Genomic DNA, 20,362 nt, shown 5'->3' on the forward strand with positions numbered 1-20,362 from the left:
CATTTTGGTTTACATGAACATTGTTGGTCCCTTCCAACTGAAACAGTCTATTCTATTCTAACGGATTAAGAAGAGCCTGTCCTTTCTCATAGGTTAGATTTTTTAATAGGCCCTTCCCATTCTAACTTCCTAGACTACATGCCATTTTCTTAACAAAGCATTATTCTCTGAAAATTCTCTGAAAGCTCTCATGGATATATTTTCCTCTAACCTCATGGCAATATTTTACCTCTTGCCTTCAGGTCCCATCTCCTAGTTCTCCTATTATGCTATCAGTTTCTCTGGGGACAAAACTTGCATTTCATATTTTAGAGATAGCATGCTGGTGGGTTACAACATATCTTTTAAAAACACATTGAGCTGGTAAAGAAAAGTCAGCAACAACAACAATAAACAGAATAACCTCAACAACAAAATACTTGACCTTACAAAAAATTAGTAGCAACACTGAAAGGTTAAGATAACCCATACTGTCCAGAGAAGGCCTGAAGCTAAGTTGCAAACACTGGTTGCAGCTAATCTAATGAAGACAAAACTGGTCCTGATGTAGGAAGAACCAGTATATCCACTATGCCTCAGAGTCGCTTGCCATCTTTCATTTAATAGTAATCAAGAGGACTGTGCCCTGAGTCCCCCCGCCTTTGTATGTAACAGAGTAGTCTTCCAGCTAGGTAATAACCTAACCATGTCTGCAGAGCAAATTTCAATCTGTCTGCTGATATTTTTGTTTCCAGATTAGTCTCAGTGCCAAGCATATATGATCAACATTTGCTAGGGAGGTTTAAGTGAAAGAATGGGATTTTTCTGTTTAATTAATTATCTTCAGGTCACAGGGTGTTCTTATGAAAGAGAGAGGCAGTGAAGTAGGTGGCAGGATTTGGAATAAATAGTGAGAAAAGGTATTTTGGCAAAAATAAGACCTGAAAACACTTTGCGCGCTATGAGTCCAATTTCTGAAATAAGAGAAATCTTCTGGTTTTGTGGTTGCACGTACAAAAACATTCACAGTGGTAATCCATACACTAGAAAACAAATAGACACAAGGTGACAGACATATTTTTCCAAGATGTTCTGACATCAAAAAATAACTTAACACTAGAGTCCTTAACAATCCTATTATAACTACTTTTCACTAAGTTGTGAAACTTATACACAGAGTAAAATCTGACAGTAAGCATTTTTCTACTCATTCATTCCACTATAGAGGAATCCTTTAATTGGACTCTTCATGTCTTTAAGTTTCTGAGAGGGAAAAAAAAGTTAGATTTTTCAAAAACACACGACACAAACTAGACAGAAATTATGCAAAGAAATTTAAAGTTTAAAGCAATGCAGTTAAATTACTTGGGGATTTTTCTTCTGTTTTGTTTTTTAAGAGCATTCCAAAGGATATTGACATTTTTGCTATAAACTTATCATGCTTATCTTCAGGAACTGGAAAAGTCTGCAAATCCTTCTCAAGCTGTTGGAGTTGCTTCTCCATATGCTTAAGGCTCTTCTCCAGGTTTTCTGCTGAGACTAAAATACAGAACATTCATTCTGTTAACACACTAAACAAAAATCATGGTTTGCAAAATACATGAGTTAGATACATGAGTTAAAACCTTACCCAAATCAGCATACTACATTTTTTAATTCTGAAATTAAAGCACACTAAAGAAATGACAAAATGATGGGGTCACTCTACAACGGTCAGCTCCCTTCACTTATTCAGTTGCCTTTTCTGATTAGATGTATGCTGTTTGAATGCTGCATTTTATTTATCTTTATGACTAAGGTTTAGCATTGCAATTAACAGTCTGTTTTAAATAACCTGAGATATACAAATACCAGTCTATCTCTTCTAATTAACCAAAGGACAAGTTCTGAAGCTATTCTAAGAATCACAAAGCTTTTTTCAATCACATTCTGTTAAAACAGAAAAAAAGAACATTTGTAAGGAAAATCATGAAGCAGAGTCTCAAAACACAGAGAAAATGGGGCTACTAAACACCCATGCATGAAACCCAAAACTCAGTTCCCCAATTTGAAAACATCTGTGGTAAAAAAAACCAGTAGAATTTGTAAGAACGAAGGTGTTTGCCAAGCACTTGAGAGAGTACAACAGAGCAATTCACGGACTTTAGAAAAAGTAAGGAGTAGAGCTGAAACATCAGGGATTTACAGAAGGATGTAAAGAAGGTGCAAATTTTTTTTCTTCAGGAAAAAAGAAATAAAACTTTCATACATTTGAATCAATGCATGCAAAGTTGAAGGGTTGATCTGTAAAAGTTGATTAAAATATCAGGATCACAAGAGTAAACAGAGGATGACTCGTTAGTGTGTATTCTATCTTAGAGCTATATTAGTGCAATCAATAAAAAATTATTTCCTGATTGCTTATGAAGTCAACTTCACATTTAAATCTATTCCATAGGAACAATAATAAAGAGGTAAGAACGGACTGTGAATTCTAGTCTAATTACTTTTTTAAAAATTATTTTACTCATAATATACTGTATCTGTAAAGATATAGTTACTTTCAACTTCATTTAAAAAAAATCCCTGGAGAAAGTCTGTGTCCCTATGATGTTACTAGAATCTGTAGAGATCCGTGATTTTGTCTACTGAGTAGAGTTATGTGATGGAAAATATAAAATACAGACAATGAACACATCCTTCTCTCATAGAAGCCTGACAGAGTCCCCAAACTACTAGAGTAAAATGTTGCATAGCAACTACAATCCCATTCATTGCAGAAAGGTTAACACAACTATAAAATGATCCATGGCAATCTGTTAAATTGCTAATGCAACCTAAAAGAAGGAAAACAAAAAAGCCCAAACAACATGCAGGCAATTTTTCAAAAGAGGGAATAAAAATATATGTTCATGTTATAATTTATAACTCTTCATTTGCTTTATAATCACCATTTTTAAAAGTCTCTGGTTACTCAAAAGCACTGTTTCCCAACTGTATATTAGAGATGCATATTTTCACGGAGGAATCAGTCATGCAAATCATCACCAGGTAAGTCAGCTCTTTTCAGTAGTTAAGAAACTGCCTTGCTTGGGAAGCAAAGCTACAATTGGAAGCTGACAATGTTAACTAAGATAAGTTTCAGTCTTCACTGGTTCCAGAGACAAACCTGATTTTAATATAAAGTCATACTTCTGCTGTCATAAGAAACCTTTGAAAGTTAGGCACACACAATTTTAAGATACTGATTTACTTAGAAAGCTGCTAAGAAACAGAATACAACTTGTGCCTAATGTAACTATTGATAAGACTCTTCACAATACCATTAGTCTTGAATAAGGAGTTCACAGTATAAATTAGTGATATACTTACAGAATAACAAAATGATGAAACACGGCAAGTAGACATGTTTAAAAACAGTATAAAAACCCAGTCCACCAAAAAATCCTCTACATCAGTTGCAGGTAGTAGCTGAGTAACAGGTACAGTCTTTTACCTAGATAAAAAAACTCAACAAAACAACTGGCCTAGAGCCAATTAACAGGTTCGATACAAGAAATTTTTGAGTTCTTGCTTCCAGCAAAGCCAATTTTTTATTCAAGTACTTCAGTTCTTTTGACGCTGAACAGTTACATATTTGGTCAAGAATCTTTAAATCTCAGTCTTGTTCTGAAGAGTATTTTTTTCCTCTGTCATGATCTTAGGTTGTTCTTCAACTTAAAAATGGAACATTTTGATTTCAGCAGTGCGTAACTATTAGATATATTTTCCTTTAAGACTATGTGCCTGGTGACAGCCTCAAGGAGAGGCTAGTTCACAATATGCTGCTATTAAGCTTGGTATTATTGTCTTTGCAGCTTTCAATTTAGTGAAAATAGATGGAAAAAAAAATCAAACCCGTAAATATAGTCAACTCTTCCATAAAAAGATCACATGAAATACCTGCCAACCTTCCCATTTTGTCCCTCTAAAAGACATGGTATAAAATTTGAAGAGACATAGAAGAAAGGGAGTTTTTTTCTTCTCCTGCCAAACTTTGACCCCTTATCCAGATTCAGAAATAAACCCAAGCCAAACTGAAGTGTGCAACTCACATGCTAGTTTAGAAACAAAGTCAAAACCTGTGTTTTTGAATATTAGTGAGCCCACAAAACCAAGCTGTTCATTGAGTAAAATGCATGTGTGCCTAAACAATCCCCTACTTATATCCTCTAAACTCTCATATCCCTTTTTCAAAATGGCTCCTGATATTTTTATAGGCAATAATTAGATTTTCTCACTGTCTGCTTTTTATGGTTATAACAACTTTGTTGTTAAAGCTTCCACTCTTGAATCAGGTTTTACAACACCATAATTATTGTAGAAACCTCTTCACCTACTTCTGTTTTAAAATATTTCTGCATAGTATTTCAGGTGATGACTCACTATTACACTGCATTACTATTTCTACAGTTTTCCTCAGAATACCTTACCTGACTAACTTACAATAAAACATTCTTTTTTTCTTGACCAAAGCTCTTATTACAGTATCAAGATGCATGATCTTGTACTTCATGCTATCAAATTTCTTTTACTCTGCTTCCGCAGGATTATTCAGTGACGACAACCAAATGATACTCTCATCTGGCAAACTATCTAACCCTATGTCAGACACACTCACTGGTGAAATATCACAATTTCATAATTTTTTAGTCATATTCCTTTTAGACAGGATTTTGTTTCTTCTACTTTTTATTCTAATAAGTAATCTCCCATTTTACATAATATCAAGTATTTTACTGAAGTCAACATAGATTTCATGGGACTGAAAAAAATGAAATTAATAGTCAAAGCTAGCAGATTAGTCTACTACCAATAAATTTATTTTCATTTTATGCTACCGTCATTAACCTCCATGTTTGATTATTCTTTCCTCTATGAACTTTGATATCAGTAAAGTCAGATAAAGAGATGTGGAATTGCCCAAATCATGCTTTTCTCCTCAGTTTCTTAAATATTCTGCAGTCACACAACATCATTATAGCCACAGCAAAACTTGGTAAAAAATGTACTTAGCAAACTTTTAGTTTTAACTCAGTTATGTCAGAATGCAGAAAATTAAACTGGTATTTACAATACGAGAATACAGTACTCTAATTTTTTTCTTTCGACAAATTTCTGTGAAGAATTTTTGCTCTCCTCTTCCCCATCCCCAAATCATTATTCGTGCTTAAAATTAAAAGTGTTTCATTTATTTTTTAGACTATACCTGTTTCGTCTTAAACACTAGAAATAATTCTCTAATGTGAAGCAGTACTTCCCATGTGCTCTCTTATTTCTATTGTTGTAAACCTTCTGCTACTTTTGGCATCAGATTTTTCAGCTGATATTTCAGAAATCCTACATGCTGCTGTGATGTCACAATCTCCTTATCATGAGATTCTTCCTCTTGCCTACAGGTGTTTTTCTTCCCTTGTGCTATTCTGGTCCCTATTCTGGTCCCTTTATTCTGAGTGAGTGACAGTGACAAGCTGACCTCTAGTCCCATAGAGAAAACTATACCACATTATAAAGAAAATTCTGGAAATATACTATTGCTTTTGCCATGCAAACTTCATAGTGGACTGATGGAGTTTACTAACTAATTCTCTAAAATTGTCAGCACATTATTGATGTAGCATTTAAAAATAAAGTTAAATGACAAAGTGTAGCCAAAAAAAGCTCAATAACCAACAATAAAAACCCCCACCTGTATTTTTGGGTGGATTTAGAGCACTAACAAAGAAATATTCCAGAGGCAAAATATTGGAGGTTTCTGTAAACACCAGCAAAGATCTAAAATAGCCATTGAAATATCCATTAACAGTAGCATAAGATCCTGTGATATACTGAGTGTCACACAGTGCTGAAAATACAATATTTATGCTTTATTTCTCCCAAAATGACGATTTCACTTGTCTCTATAGCCATTTTCTGGTTTTATTGCCTTTTTTTCCCCCTTTCTTCCACGTGTGTATGTGTCTAACATATGCATACAAACGGCTTTTGAGATCCTTTTTTTCCACTGGCTCATGAGCCCTCAGACGCTCCCTTCTGTAGACATAGCAGACTTCAGCTGCACACGTGAAAAAAAAAACAGCTCTCCAAGGAGAATTTAATTAGTTGTCTCCTATTTTGATTTCAAATATGAACACACTAATGTAGTGTAATTGGTAAGCAATGTAGAAGCATTTTTGTACCCAGTTCACTAGTAATAATATTAACATCATAGGCCTTTGGACCTTATGCCAACTGTGCCCTATACCACCTACACAAGAGTCCTGGCCTGTTGGACTTGTTATACTTCGAGTATCCTTGGTGAAATGCTGTCTGACACCACATCTCTTTTTATAATATAGCGTTTAAGCTCAGAACTTGAAAATATGGGAAAAAGCTGAAAACAGAAACACTTGAATGACAAACAATTCACTGATGGTCAGTTATTTGTCACCAGATTGTTACTGAAATAAAGAAGCAGCTGCTAAGGCAAGGAGAAAAAATGGCCAAGTAACAGGATACAGCACCTACCCCAGCACAGGGATCAATATCTCCCAGTGTTGCACAGTATATAGTGATATGGTACAGTGATGGACTAAGAGCTGCCAAGAGCTGAAAGCATTTTATAAAAGAAGGAACCAAATTCAGAGGAGGGAAGGAAAAGAAGACTCTTGCATCAGTTGCAGCTTCCCTCTCGGAAGAGCTCTTGAGCCTCATCACCTGGATCCTTGGGGACCCACAAAGTACTGTGCTGCATGTTGTATATTCACAGTTAATTTATGGTATGATTGTTAATAACTAACTGCTTTGAATATGCAGTGAGAGTGATTAATACTGATTCAGAATGAACCATTAGCATGAAATGGTAATGAATATCATTCTAGTGAAGTTTAAAATAAAACTTTAAAAGTCACAAGATTATCAGTCTTCTACCCAGTCTAATCACTGTAAGATCAAACTCCCTGAAGTGTAAAGGTAGCAAGACACATAAGTCTACATATACATATATATGCATTTGCAGCACTTCTCTACTTATTAAAATTCAGCTTTCGCATCTTCAGGATTCTAAACATCTACACAGTGCATTTAGGTTTTCTTTTTTTTATATTGTCCTTTTCACCACTTTTTTGCAACTGATTTCTGCATAACTCACTTGATTTTTCCTCATCTTTTAGGAGATATCCACATTTTTCCCCTCCAGAGTATATAATTTTGTCTTAATCTCACTAACACTTAAAACATCATACATTAATGAAATCTTTCAGTAACATCCAGACATTTATACTCAGGTGAATAAGCATGAAATTAGTAGTATTGAACAGCTTTATCTGAATCTTGATCTGCTTAAAGATCGAACTGTCTACAACTCAGGACGCAAGGACCGCACCAGGGATTGGCTGTGATCCACAACTTAACTCATGGACCAGCACAAGATGATAAATAATAGATTACTGACACACTTCAATATCATATTAGAAACTGAAGCACCATTTTGCTAAAAATGTGCAAATACTCAAATTCTTTCTTATATTTGATTTGCTAATTCATGCTTGTAAAAGATGCATATATTTCAATGTCCTAAAGAAATGGAGTATTTCATTTACATTGTGGTAGTTCGTTGTGTAATCAGATCTTAAACCAACTTGCCACATAACACTACTGTGCACAATTTATAGCCACAAACATTAAAAGAGATTATGTGCAACACACAACAGTATTGTAGAAGTTCCACTGGCTCTTAAAGCCAGAATTTTTATATCATGTAACGCACTCAGACAAAAAACCCACCCCCCCCCCAAAAAAAAAAACCTGACAAGGTGTAAAGTGATGTGTTTAGCTACTTATTTTCAAAAAGTTCATTTTATTATAAAACTATTCAGATTAGAATATGTAAAAATATGGCAAATCTGTAGTGTGCTGGTACAGGACTTATGTCCCAATAGAGCAAGAGTTGCTGATCTGTTAGAGGTAGAGACAGCAGTGCAACAAACATGAATAAATACAAAATTGTAGAAATATTTAAATGTTCACTTAAACCATATCACCATGAATTTCCTTTGCAAATATATTCAATGCCCCAGATATGCTATCTTAAATGCTGGACTGGCACACTTTTATGTCTTAGGTGATGCATTGGTAAACTGATATATATTTTTAGCCCGAGATTTTCAATATTGAAAAAAACAAGTAATTTTCAAATAATTAAAAAAAAAACAGTAGTACAAAAATAACAAGCTTTTTCAATCTTGTGAAAGAATGCCTTTCACCCAATTTAGAGCTTGAAATAGACTGCCAATCTAAGAATTGCCTTAATGGACAAATATTTACAACTTCCTCTATTGCTTAGTGCTCAATAATAAAGCAAAATTAGTTGCTAAATACATTACCTACTTTCTCAGTCGACAACAAATAGAAAGAAAAAAAGATGACTTTGAAAAAATTTTTCTTCCTTTTAAACAATGGTATCTCAAATCCCTTTTTCCATAGGGAATTCTATGCCACTACTTTGTTATACTTCAACATTTATTTTAAGGCTTTACAGTGAATAACTGTCTTGTTTGAAAACTCAATCAACCCAAAACTTCTATTCCTATTACTGTTTACCTCTTAAACCATAAAATTTTGTATTTTCTATTCTGAGTGCCATTTATATAATCACCATTTTGAGCAATCAATTTTTAAAAACATTGTTGCTTTTTTTTCTTACTAAGCAAAGTACAGGGTTTTTTCACTTGTTATAAGGAATGTTTAGTTTGCTTAGCTGCCTCTAAACTAATTTACAAGAGTATTCAATAGCTATGTAAAACATTGGTTTCTTTCCATATAAACTAAGGCCTAAGATACATTTTATATCATTCTTGGGTGGTGTCTTGATATGCAACCAAGTGAATTTTAGACCAAGAAACTAGAAGTTCTGAAAGGTGCAAATAATAGTGATTTTTCATTCAGAAGACCTCTAAAAATGGACTTCTGATTGGTAGCAAGTCTTCTGCTTATAATTCATAGCCATCATTCTTGAAAACAACCATTTGAGGTAGAAAAACACCCCATACATGACATTAAAAAAAATGAGAAATGAACTTTGCATTTTAAAAAAGGAATTCTCAAATTAAAGAAAAACAAAACCTATGATAAAATTGTTGCCCTGCTAGCTACAAACATTTTTCGAGGTAGATTTCTGAGTGGGCTATCCATCCATAGAATCATGGAATGGTTTGGGTTGGAAGGGACCTTAAAGATCACCCAGTTCCACCCCCCCTGCTATGGAAAGAGATACTTTCTATGAGACCAGGTTGCTTAAAGCCCCGTCCAGCCTGGTCTTGAACACCTCCATGAACAGAGTCTACAACCTCTCTGGGCAACCTGTTCCTGTGAGTCACAAGCCTCACTGTGAAGAATTTCTTCCTAATATCTAATCTAAATCTGACCTCTTTCATCTTAAGGTCATTCCCTTCTTGTCCTATCACTACATGCCCTTGTCAAAATTCCCTCTCCAGCTCTCTTGAGGCCCCTTTAGGTATTGGAAGGCTCTATAAAGTTTCCTTGGAACCTTCTCTTTCCCAGGCTGAACAGCCCCAATTGTCAGCCTATCTTTACAGGAGAGGTGCTCCAGTCCTCTAATCATCTTCATGGCCCTCCTCTGGACCTGCTCCAACAGGTCATCTTTCTTGTGTTAGGGGTCCTAGAGCTGGATGCACCACATCATGTGAGGTCTCACAAGAGAAGAGCAGAAGGGGCAGAATTGCCTCCCTCGACGTGCTGGTCACATTTCTTTTGATGTAGCCCAGCCTACCTCGTGCTTGAGATTGCCCTGACCCAGGTGCAGGACCTTATACTTGGCCTTGTTGAACTTCATAAGGTTCACACAAGGCCCATATCTCAAGCCTGTCCAGGTCCCTCTGGATGGCATCCCCTCACTCCAGTGTGTCGACTGCACCACACAGTTTGGTGCTGTTGCCAAACTTGCTGAGGGGAACTTGATCTCACCATCCATATCACTGACAAAGATGTTAAAAAGCACCAGTCCCAATACCAGTTTCCTGAGGAAAACCACTCGTCACTGGTCCACACTTAGACATTGACATATTGACTGCAAATCTCTTAGTGTGAGCCAATTTTTGATCCACTCACTGGTCTATCTATTAAATTCTTGTCTCTCCAGTTTATAGAAAAGGATGTTGTGCAGGACAGTGTCAAATGCTTTGTACAAGTCCAAGTAGATGATATTTATTGCCCTTCCCTCATCCACCATCACTGTAACCCCACCGTAGAAGGCCACCAAATTTGTCAGGCACAATTTGCCTTCAGTGAAACCATGTTGGGTGTCATCAAACAGTTCATTATTTTCCCTGTGCCTTAGCACACTTTCCACAAGGATCTGCTCCATTATTTTGCCAGGCACTGAGGTGAGAGTGACCCACCTGTAGTTCTCTGGGTCTGTTTTATTTCCTATTCTAAAAATGAAGGTTATGTTTCCCCTTTTCCGGAACTTAACTGGACTGCCATCATTTCTCAAATATGATGAATAGTGGGTTACTATTTCCTCATCCAATTCCCTCAGGACCCATGCATTTATCTTGTCAGGTCCCGTAGACTTGTACACCTTCAAAGTTCCTTAAATGGTCTAGAAGCCATCTTCTACAGTGGGCAGTTCTTCATTTTCCCAGTCTCGGTTTTCACCTTCCGCAATGAGTCTATTTCGTACTGTAAATCTGCTATAGGAACTTAGAAATCTGTGTAATCTGCAAAATAGTGGAACTACCTCTTGATTTTGGTACTGACTGAGTATAATACAGTAAGGAGTAACTCATGAAGTTTGCACAGCTTTCTGAAAAAACAACTCAAACAAACATAACAATCTTGATGGCCTGAAAATACAGCCTATGAATTTGTGACCCACATCAAAACAAAAGCCAAAGCAATGAATAGCATAAGTATGTTATTTAATAGTATTGAGAAATTTACCATTAACTTAGAAATTCTCCAGTAGGAAAAAAAGCCTTTCCTTGTGACATAGAACACTTATATGTTAATAACAGAATGCATATATATGTTAATATTTTTATCTCATGCTGTCCTAATGTTTTTAAATATTGTAGGTGGAGGTATCCTGCTTTTTCATGAATATAGATTAAACTTCACATTTACAATTTGGTTTCTAGTTTTTTTTTATTTTGAAGTGAAATTGTCTATGAAAAAAACTGAATAAAGTTTCAAAAATGAGAAAATGGATACATTGCTTGTAAAGCTGTGATGAGTTAATGTCTTTTAGAAGAAGAAAAATCTACAGTTTTACAGTGTTATTATAGACTATTACCTGTAAGGTCTGAGCAAATTAGAGTCAATCAAGTAAAACAGCAGCCTGGATAAATGCAATCTAATTCTTTACAATATCATAAAATAAGAAATTAGTAAATTTTACTAAATTACCAAAATATTTTGTGTCTGGAACACTAATAGAAAAGTAGGAAAGTCATTATGTTCAAAAGAAGAGCTTTAACTATATAAAAGAAGAGCTTTAACTATATAAATCTTCAGGAACTGTCATATCAGTAAGCTCATTAGCTGCAATGAAAGTTCCTCCTGCTGATCTACGAGTACTTAAAAAACAGGATTTGTTATACTTCAAAGTAAAAATGTACATGTACTATAACAATGAATTAAATCTACTTCCAGTATTACAAAAGTAGAAACAAAACTTTTAGCTTATAATGCAAAAAAATCCCCAAATTAAATATCCTGAAGTAAACTACACTTTCAAAAGTTACATGTGCCTTGTTGCTTGCCTGTATAAGTTATATTTAAAAAAATATCTTTTTCCTAATTCAGTGATTAATTTACATACTGTGAATGCTTGATCATTTATGAAATACTAAAAAATACGTGTTAGCTTCACAATTAACAGACCTTGTCACTTCTCTTAAAGTCTTGCAAGCTATTTTAACAGCTTACTGTACAATCACTGGACAATATTTAATGAAATTAAATGAGTAAGAATGTTTTTTCTGAAAAGGATAAAAAGAAAATGAATTGCTGAATGTTGTAATGTTCCAGTGGTCACCACTTTGAATAAGAAATACCTTGAGAGAAAAGGTTTAAAAATGAGTAAGTATAAAATAAAAAAATATGAGGCATGCTACAAATGGGCTGGCTGATACAAGGACACTTATGTCAGGGAGGAATTAAAAAAAAAAAGGCATCTTTTTAATAACTTGTTTTGAGAAACCTGTAGAAGACTCAACAATTACTTGAGGTGATCAATCCAAAACAAAAAAATGCATAGTATAGTTCCATTTTTATACAGTATGTTCAGCGTCAAGTTTTCTGTTAATATTGTTCAAATGACATATAAACATCTACCACATTAATTTTGATTTATAATTTAAAGGACACTCACAAATAATACTTTTATGCCATATATAATATGTGAAATTATTGTATTTGAACACATGACTATGCAGACAGGGAATAGAATCAGCTCGATAAAAACCAGCTTACAACAAAGGTATGGGAGAATAGAATATTATTATCCAACTTTGCTGATTTATTCTTCAGAATTACTTTTAAAAATTACTTCGGAGAACAAAGTTCAGCAAAACCATGAAGGGAATGGCATTCCACCACCTATACAAGGCCCTAACCTTTGCGAGGACAAAAGGTAGAGAAAAGAATTTAGAAACAAGAACTGGAACAAAATACAACCTATATGGCTCACAGGAAAATTGACCATTATATTAGTATGATACAAAACCAGAAAAGAGGGATGTTATCTCCTTACCCAACAACTCTGAGGAACAAAGTAGCATATATGTGAACAGAACCTTTCTATCAGATGACAGGAAAAACCCAGGTTGACTTCCTCCCTTTTGTACTATCAGGAGCCTGTAACCCCTTACATGCAACATTTGGATCCAGTAGTTTTCCAGATTTACTGGAAGTCTGAACTGCCTCCAATAAAGCAACCCAGGATGGATTATGCCTGTTAAACCCTAAGTACAGTATCTAGGAATGGAGGAAATGCTCTAAACCCTCGATACCAAATTCTGTTCTACCACAACCAGTATTTTTTTCTGGAATATGCATATTTGACTAGATAAAAGATTTTTTATGACTTCCCCTCTATCACTCTCCCTAGTAGCCATAATGATGGCTTGTAATATCTGCTATAATTTCTCAACTCTCTGTAGAAGCCTCAATACAAATCATTCTTAGTCAATTTGTTAGACTTCATCAGCATATCAGTAAGTTAGATGAGACCATATGTTGGACGTGACTGAACACAACCACAGATTCACAGACATTTTTTTAACTGACCTTTGGTAAACTCAAGCAAAAATATCCACTTCATTAAAAATTTACTGTGCAAAAGTTGGTGCATAGTAAATCAACTTGCTTCATAAAAAGGTATTTTTGCAGAAGGACTAAAAAGTTTTAAAAAACCCCATGAGCTACAGCCTCTGTGATCTGTTGCATTTTCCAAAACTCCAACGCAGCAGGAGTCTTTCAAAACAGAATGGAGTTTTGTAAGTAAGGAAACAAGTATAAACAAACACTCTATACACTAACCTGTTAACAATATCCTAAGTCTTTGTCTTTTTCATACAATAAAACTGAAATGCAAAATTTATCTCATAATACACTGAAGCAAATTCAATTTATAAACTTGAAAACATGATCATTGATTTCCATCTTACAACATACTGAGTGAAATCAAAGATTCATCTAATCATTTGCAGATAGCTAAAAAAGCTATCTGGACTAACTGATAATTTTACTGAGTACTCTTTGAAAGGTCAGTGTTTTATATCCAAGAAGTTTTCCAGAAGACAGTCAAAAGTGTCTGTCAGTCATACAAGATGACTGTCTATGCTGAAAATAATGGCTTCTAATAAGAAACATTTTAGTTTTCCTGCCTGATATAAAAAATTCAACCACAATACAGACAATAGCATCATGGTAATGAAAAAAAAAATCAGTGACCAGTTAACACTGCAAATTATGATGAAAACGTTAAATTCATACACAGCAGAAACTCTTTCTACTTCCAGTACAAACAGTTAGGTGAAAGGCTTGAAACATTTGACAGCTATTTAGAAGTAAATGAACTTTTAAGTGGTTATAGTGCACGAAGTAAAATTGGAAACTTTAAGAACTAGGACACCAGGAAGTGAACTCTATGTAAAGGACCAGTATCTCAAGTTCTTCATCAGAAGCAGGTTTTGCAAAGTTGTAATTTGTGGTAGGGAGACTGACTGAGACATAAGAGTGATGCTACATAGAGCAATCTAGATAAACAGTGATACTTTCCAAACTGATATAAACTAAAAAAATTATTAACCAAGACAGTCATCTGATTTTTTTTTCCTGACAGAGTAGGACAGTGTTGAGGTAGCATTAATGTCTTACTCAGTGCTTAGTCTGCTTAAATTACTTAAACTGTGATAAAATATGGAAAAGATATTCTTAATTAAAAAATTAATTGCAAAAAAATGCATTGATCTCTATACTGAGATTTACCATATTCTATACTGCATGATGAAACACTAAAATTTTTCCAGACTTTCAATGCTACTGTTGCATGAAGAACACACATGCAGGGAAGACAAAACTGTTCCATGTTTTGAAAAAATAAAATAAAATTAAGTGACAGCATGCCAGCCTTTCTGCATTTCTAAATTAAAAGACACTGAGTGATACACTTACTGTATAAAAGAACGAAAGTTGGAATTAAGTTCTGTTAATAGAAAAGAACTTTTAAAAGAAATATATTTTGGAACATGATTCTAGAAGACATGTTAGAAGAAATGTAATGGTAAATCCTGTAGTAAATGTTAAAGGACCAAACAATAAGTATCTTCAAGACCATTCGCAGCAGCTCAAATTACTGATCCATGACATAGACCATTAATGTATATTTTTTAAATATTTTTTGTAAAAAACAAGCATCATTCCACGCACAAGACACTCTAATGTATCAAAACCAAAACTTTTAGTTAGTTACACAAACCTTTACTAGCTTTATCTAAATGCTGAAAATCTTCAACAAAATCCAGGACATCCTGATAGCTTTCTTCACACACTTCTACGAGAAAATGTAGCAATGTTGTTTTCTGATCTGCCGACTTTGTGTCTCTCAGCTAGGAAAAAAAAAATATGTAAAAACACTGAGAAAAATACATTTTTATAATTAATATATATTACTAACTATGAATCCAAGAAAGGTAAGAATAAACTGTTGAAGTGGTAGTTTTTTTTAAAAAAAAAACAAAGTAATGGGTTGTTTAATTTCCCACCTTGCTAAAAACCCCTAAGAAGATCAGACTAATTTTTTTTTAATTCTATGCCATATTTGAGTTCAGTACTCAAAAACAGTACACATATCTCTTTTAAAAATGTAATTATTTAAACAATACAGGAGTATTTGCAAAACTGTGAACAAACACATAAAAGCCTAAAAAAAAAAATCAGAGCTAAATCAGCAGAATCTAACTATACATAATGCACATATCCACTCCATTACATGATCTGTTTCCTCGTGCATGAAATTAACTCTAGCCTAACAATATTTCGGCAGTGGAAGTTACACAGCCTGCACAAGTGCTTCTTGTTATCAATTCTCAATACAGTAAATAAGAGTTTAGAGATTTCATTGTTTAAAAAGTTGACTTCAAAATCTCTTAAGTATAAACCTTTTTGAACCCTTTATACATCTCACATTTTTTTTAAGCCTGGCCATTTTAAAACTTGCAGCTACTTGTGTAAAAACCACTAACAATTGACTACTGGCAAACACTCAGCTATACATTTCTGTTGTAGTCTTCCATTTGAGTTGTCCTTCTAAATCAAAGAGATTTTGACCAATAGAAAATGACATCACATATGAAAGTGTTTCTTTGCTACTTAAGGACTATTTCTAGATAAAACAATATAGCAGGAAAAGTATATAATTTGTGCACATAGGTACAAAGTAAGCATAAGTACTAAAGGGCTGCCACAGTTGCACTAAGACTTGTACAACATCTGAATATCAAGGCACAAAGTTTTTAGCACAGTATCACAACAAGGAATTAACCTGAAAAATTATGTTAGTTTGTTTCAGCTTCAAGACTGTTCTTTAGTTTGGTTAACATGAAAAATACAAGTGATCAAAGTTCAACAATATGAGTAATTACAGCAACAAGGCAGAAAGGAAAAATTACCTCTCTTTCGAAAGAGAGGTGAAAACCAGAAACAGAGCTGTATGGGAATTTTTTTCAAATCAGGAACTAAGAGTAAGATCATTCCCAATTTGAATATACATACTTTTTTTTTTCCCATGGTTGTAAATTTCTTATAAAGAGATTTTTTTTTCATTCAGTCATCACTTAAAAATATTTTAAATTATCGGATTAAAACCCCAAATTATATTGTTTGTTTTTTTCTGTACTTTATGTAAATGAAAATGAAGAATTTTGGATGGTGGCTATCACTGAGGTTAATATTTCCCACTTCACTGTAAAAAGTCAGTGATTATTTTCAAAGATCAAAATTATACTATCTTAGTACAACGAGATATACTCTTTCAGAATGTGTATGTTTCCTTCAGACAAGTTGATGTGAGACATAATTTTCAAAATAAACAGAAAATGCAACACATATATATCAACACCCAAAACCATATTTTAGGATCTGTACTGTATGCAGTGTTACAAAATAAGTTACTTCTACTGTATTGGGAATCTTGGTGAAGGATACCTCATTAACACCACACAAAATTTCTACAATGTTACACTGCTTAAAATACATGTAGTTAACAAAAGTTAGCTATAAATATGAACCTGTGTTATAAACATGCACATAATTTTAATACATGAGTATTTAATAAATGACTGAGTATTAGCATATTGATATCATATCTCTCTTCTGAGAATATGCATGGGTGCTCTCTGATGTAGAAGAACTATTACAGTTCAATTCTACATGAAGCAGGGAAAAAGCAGGATACAGAATTATATTCTGCAAAGTGGAGAGTTCATATAATCTCCTACGCATAGCTAGGTACGAATGAAGAAGAGCAGATAAATTGCATATCCTTTAAATATTACAGAAACCAATATCTTTGAAGGACAGAAGTCATGGAAAATTTCTTAGGTTGTAAAAAATACTGAAAACTGCTGTGCAGACAACCAAACAGTCCGCATTTTGCAGCTTTCTAGATTTGGGCTGTGGAGGAACGCTAGTTCGGGTGGGTTATTTTCCTGTTTTAATACTAATATTTTTAATATTAGTTTAATATTAGTTCATTATTCTCAGAACAGAAGAGATTAGGCATCAACCAAGACACTACACATTGTTAAGAAAATCCCAAAAATTACATACACATAGTTTTACCTCTGTGTTTCCAGACAAAGTGATCTGTCAGTGTAAAAGACAATTTCATACCCAGTGAAGGCTTGGCACTCACGGACTTCCTAAATGAGGCCACAATTGGATGAGGTAAGTTAAGAATTGGTGACTAGTACCCTGATACACATAGGATAGTAAATGCAAAGTCCCAGTGTTTTTCTCTGAAAAAAATCTGTCAACCTTCAAAAGTACAAGTAGTTGATTGTAGGTTGCATTTGTCCTGGGATAGCTAGTGACAGAGATCTGAAATTTTACAGATGAATTCAAAGTTGCTTAGACTTGGTGGTCATAGTTGCTCTGACTCACAGCAAAATCTGTAATATTTTGTTTTCTGGGGTTTTTGTTTTGTTTTGTTTTTTTTCTCGTAATAAAACAGCTCGGCTTGGAAGGCACCTTTAAAGACTATCTAGTCCAAACCCCTTGCCATAGGCATTCACATTCAGCAACCATTAAGGCTGCATTATCTTCCCTCCCAAAAAGTTTTTACACACCACGGTTTGGTATTTACAATCTAGCATGAAGTGACGTCAAACGAAAGAGATGCAAAATCTGTGTCATTAGAACATCATTTTTGTACTTGCACATTTCTTATGTAAATGAAACATATGACATTATCTCTTTATGCAAAAATTAAGTCCTGAAAAGAGTAAACTAGTCTCAGCACTTCCAATCACACAGCATGACATAATATCAAAATTACACCATAATAAACATTTTGACAATAGGAAGCAAATTACCTTTTTTTTGGTGTTTAAAGCTTTGTATCTACTTATCTACTCTACAGCCTATTGGTAGTGATCAACATTTCTCTTGAGCATAAATGAAGCACATATTCCTCTTCTTTCTTTTCTAAACTAAATACACCCAAATGTTTTTTTTCCTTAGATTAAAAGTTCTACATATGGATTTTCACCAGTCAGTCTATATATTTTTCGCAGTAATTCAGACAAGACTTCACTTGAAAACTTATTAGCACCAAGTAAGCAGTAGATAATCAACATTTTTATAATATACAGAAGGTACACTAAAAGACATTTTTTCCCTCTCTAAAGAATGTTGTACCCTCCTGTAAGGTGAAATAATCTGTAAGCGTGCAAATCTGAGGAACTCAGGTTGCCCTGAGCTGGAGGACCATGGCTGTGAGAATGATCAACTCCCAGTCAACCCTGAAATTGTGCAGGATCTGCTGCTCCAGTTGGATCCCTAAAAATCTATGGGGCCTGATGGGATTTATCCCAGAATACTCAAAGAATTTGCTGATGTCACTGCAAAGCCTCTCTCAATGATTTTTGAGTGGTCTTGGGAATCCGGACAGGTCCCACCTGACTGGAAGCTGGTGAACATTGTCTCGATTTTCAAGAAGGGCAAGAAGGAGGATCCTGGAAACTACAGACCTTCAGTGCCCAGTAAAATCATGGAAAAGATTATTCAGTGAGGTATTGAAGGACATTTGGAGGACAACGCAGTCATTGGTCACAGCCAGCACAGCTTAATAAGGGGAAAGTCTTGCTTGTCGAACCTGATTTCCTTCTGTGACAGGAAAACCCACCTCGTTGATCAAGGGAAGCCATGTAATCTTTTTCGATTTCAGTAAAGCTTTCAATACTGTCTCTCACCAGATCCTTCTGGACAAAATGTCCAGCACACAGCTGGATAACCATGTTATGTGATGGGTGAGCAATTAGCTCACAGGTCGGACACAAAGAGTTATAGTGAATGGAGCAACATCAGACTGGTGACCTGTCACCAGTGGGGTTTCTCAGGGCTCCATTCTCAGCCTAGTTCTCTTCAACATCTTCGGTAATGACCCTTCCAGTCAGGGCTTTAAGGAATACTAAGCAAGTTTGCAGATGGCACTAAACTGGGAGGAGCTATTGACTCCCTTGAGGGCAGAGAGGCCCTGTAGAGGGACCTCAACAAATCAGAGAGATGGGCAATCACCAACCATATGAAGTTTAACAAGGGCAAGTGCCAGATTCGGTACATGTGACAGGGCAACCCTGGTTGTGTGTTTAGACTAGGGAACAAGAGGACAGAGAGCAGCACTGCGGAAAAGGAGTTGGGGGTGCTCTGGCAGCCAGGAGGGTCAACTGTGTCCCAGGGAACATCAGGCAAAGCATCACCAACCAGTCAAAGGAGGGGAACATCCCGCTCTGCTCTGCACTGGTGCGATCTCACCTTGAATATGGTGTGCAGTTTTGGGCACAGCAATATAAAAAATACATTAAGCTGTTAGAGAGCATCCAAAAGAGGATGAAGAGTCTGGAGGGGAAGCTGTATGAAGAGTGGTTGAGGTCACTTGGTTTGTTCAGCCTAGAGAAGAGGAGACTGAGGGGAGACCTCATTGCTGTCTTCAACAATCTCAGGAGGGGAAGCAGAGGGGCAGGAACTGATCTCTTCACTCATGACCAGTGACAACTAGAGGATACAGTATGAAGCTGAGTTGGGGGAGGTTTAGGCTGGATATCAGGAAAAGGTTTTTAACCCAGAGGGTGTTTGAGCCTGTGGAGCACAGGTTCTCCAGGGAAGTGGTCACAGCATCAAGTCTGACAGAATTCAAGAAACGTTTGGCCAACACTTTCAGGCACATGGTATGATTCTTGTGGTGTCCTGTGCTGGGCCAGGAGTTGGACTTGATGATCCTGATGGGCGCCTTACAGTATACTCTATGTTTCTATTTTAACTATAAGATCCTGGATTATCAAATGCATTTCATGACAGAGCTCTGTAGAGTGAGTCAGGACTTGGAGCCCTTGTTCTGAAATTCTGCTTAGCCATTCACTCCTTACTTTCATTATCTGCACACATCATTTCTCTTTCCTATGTGTAATACTCCAAGGTTACCTTCAAAATTTTCATATTCTAGATCTTAATAAATTATTCCTCCAAGATAAATTCTGACTATTGATCCTGCTCTGCAAACTGCTTGTAAAAATTACCTTCACATTGTTTTCATATTTCTTTTTTTGTTGTCTTGTGCATTAAAAATACAAAGAATATAAAC

At 35.2% G+C, this 20,362-nt stretch overlaps 1 protein-coding gene across 1 annotated transcript in view; it reads right to left on the reverse strand.

Annotated features, from left to right (window-relative positions):
- The window catches only part of DIAPH3 (diaphanous related formin 3), a 204,700-nt gene that overhangs the window by 88,498 nt on the left and 95,840 nt on the right, over positions 1–20,362 (reverse strand). Inside the window, exons 22-23 of the mRNA XM_051778911.1 lie at positions 14,981–15,110; positions 1,394–1,518 (exon numbers count right to left, since the gene is read on the reverse strand). Coding sequence (XP_051634871.1) covers positions 1,394–1,518; positions 14,981–15,110 — 255 coding nt within the window. The remainder of the gene's footprint in view (positions 1–1,393; positions 1,519–14,980; positions 15,111–20,362) is intronic.

This window comes from Manacus candei, unplaced genomic scaffold (genome assembly GCF_025592945.1).
Source record: "Manacus candei isolate 608988 ecotype Guabito, Panama unplaced genomic scaffold, ASM2559294v1 h1tg000014l, whole genome shotgun sequence".
Lineage (NCBI taxonomy): Eukaryota > Metazoa > Chordata > Aves > Passeriformes > Pipridae > Manacus > Manacus candei.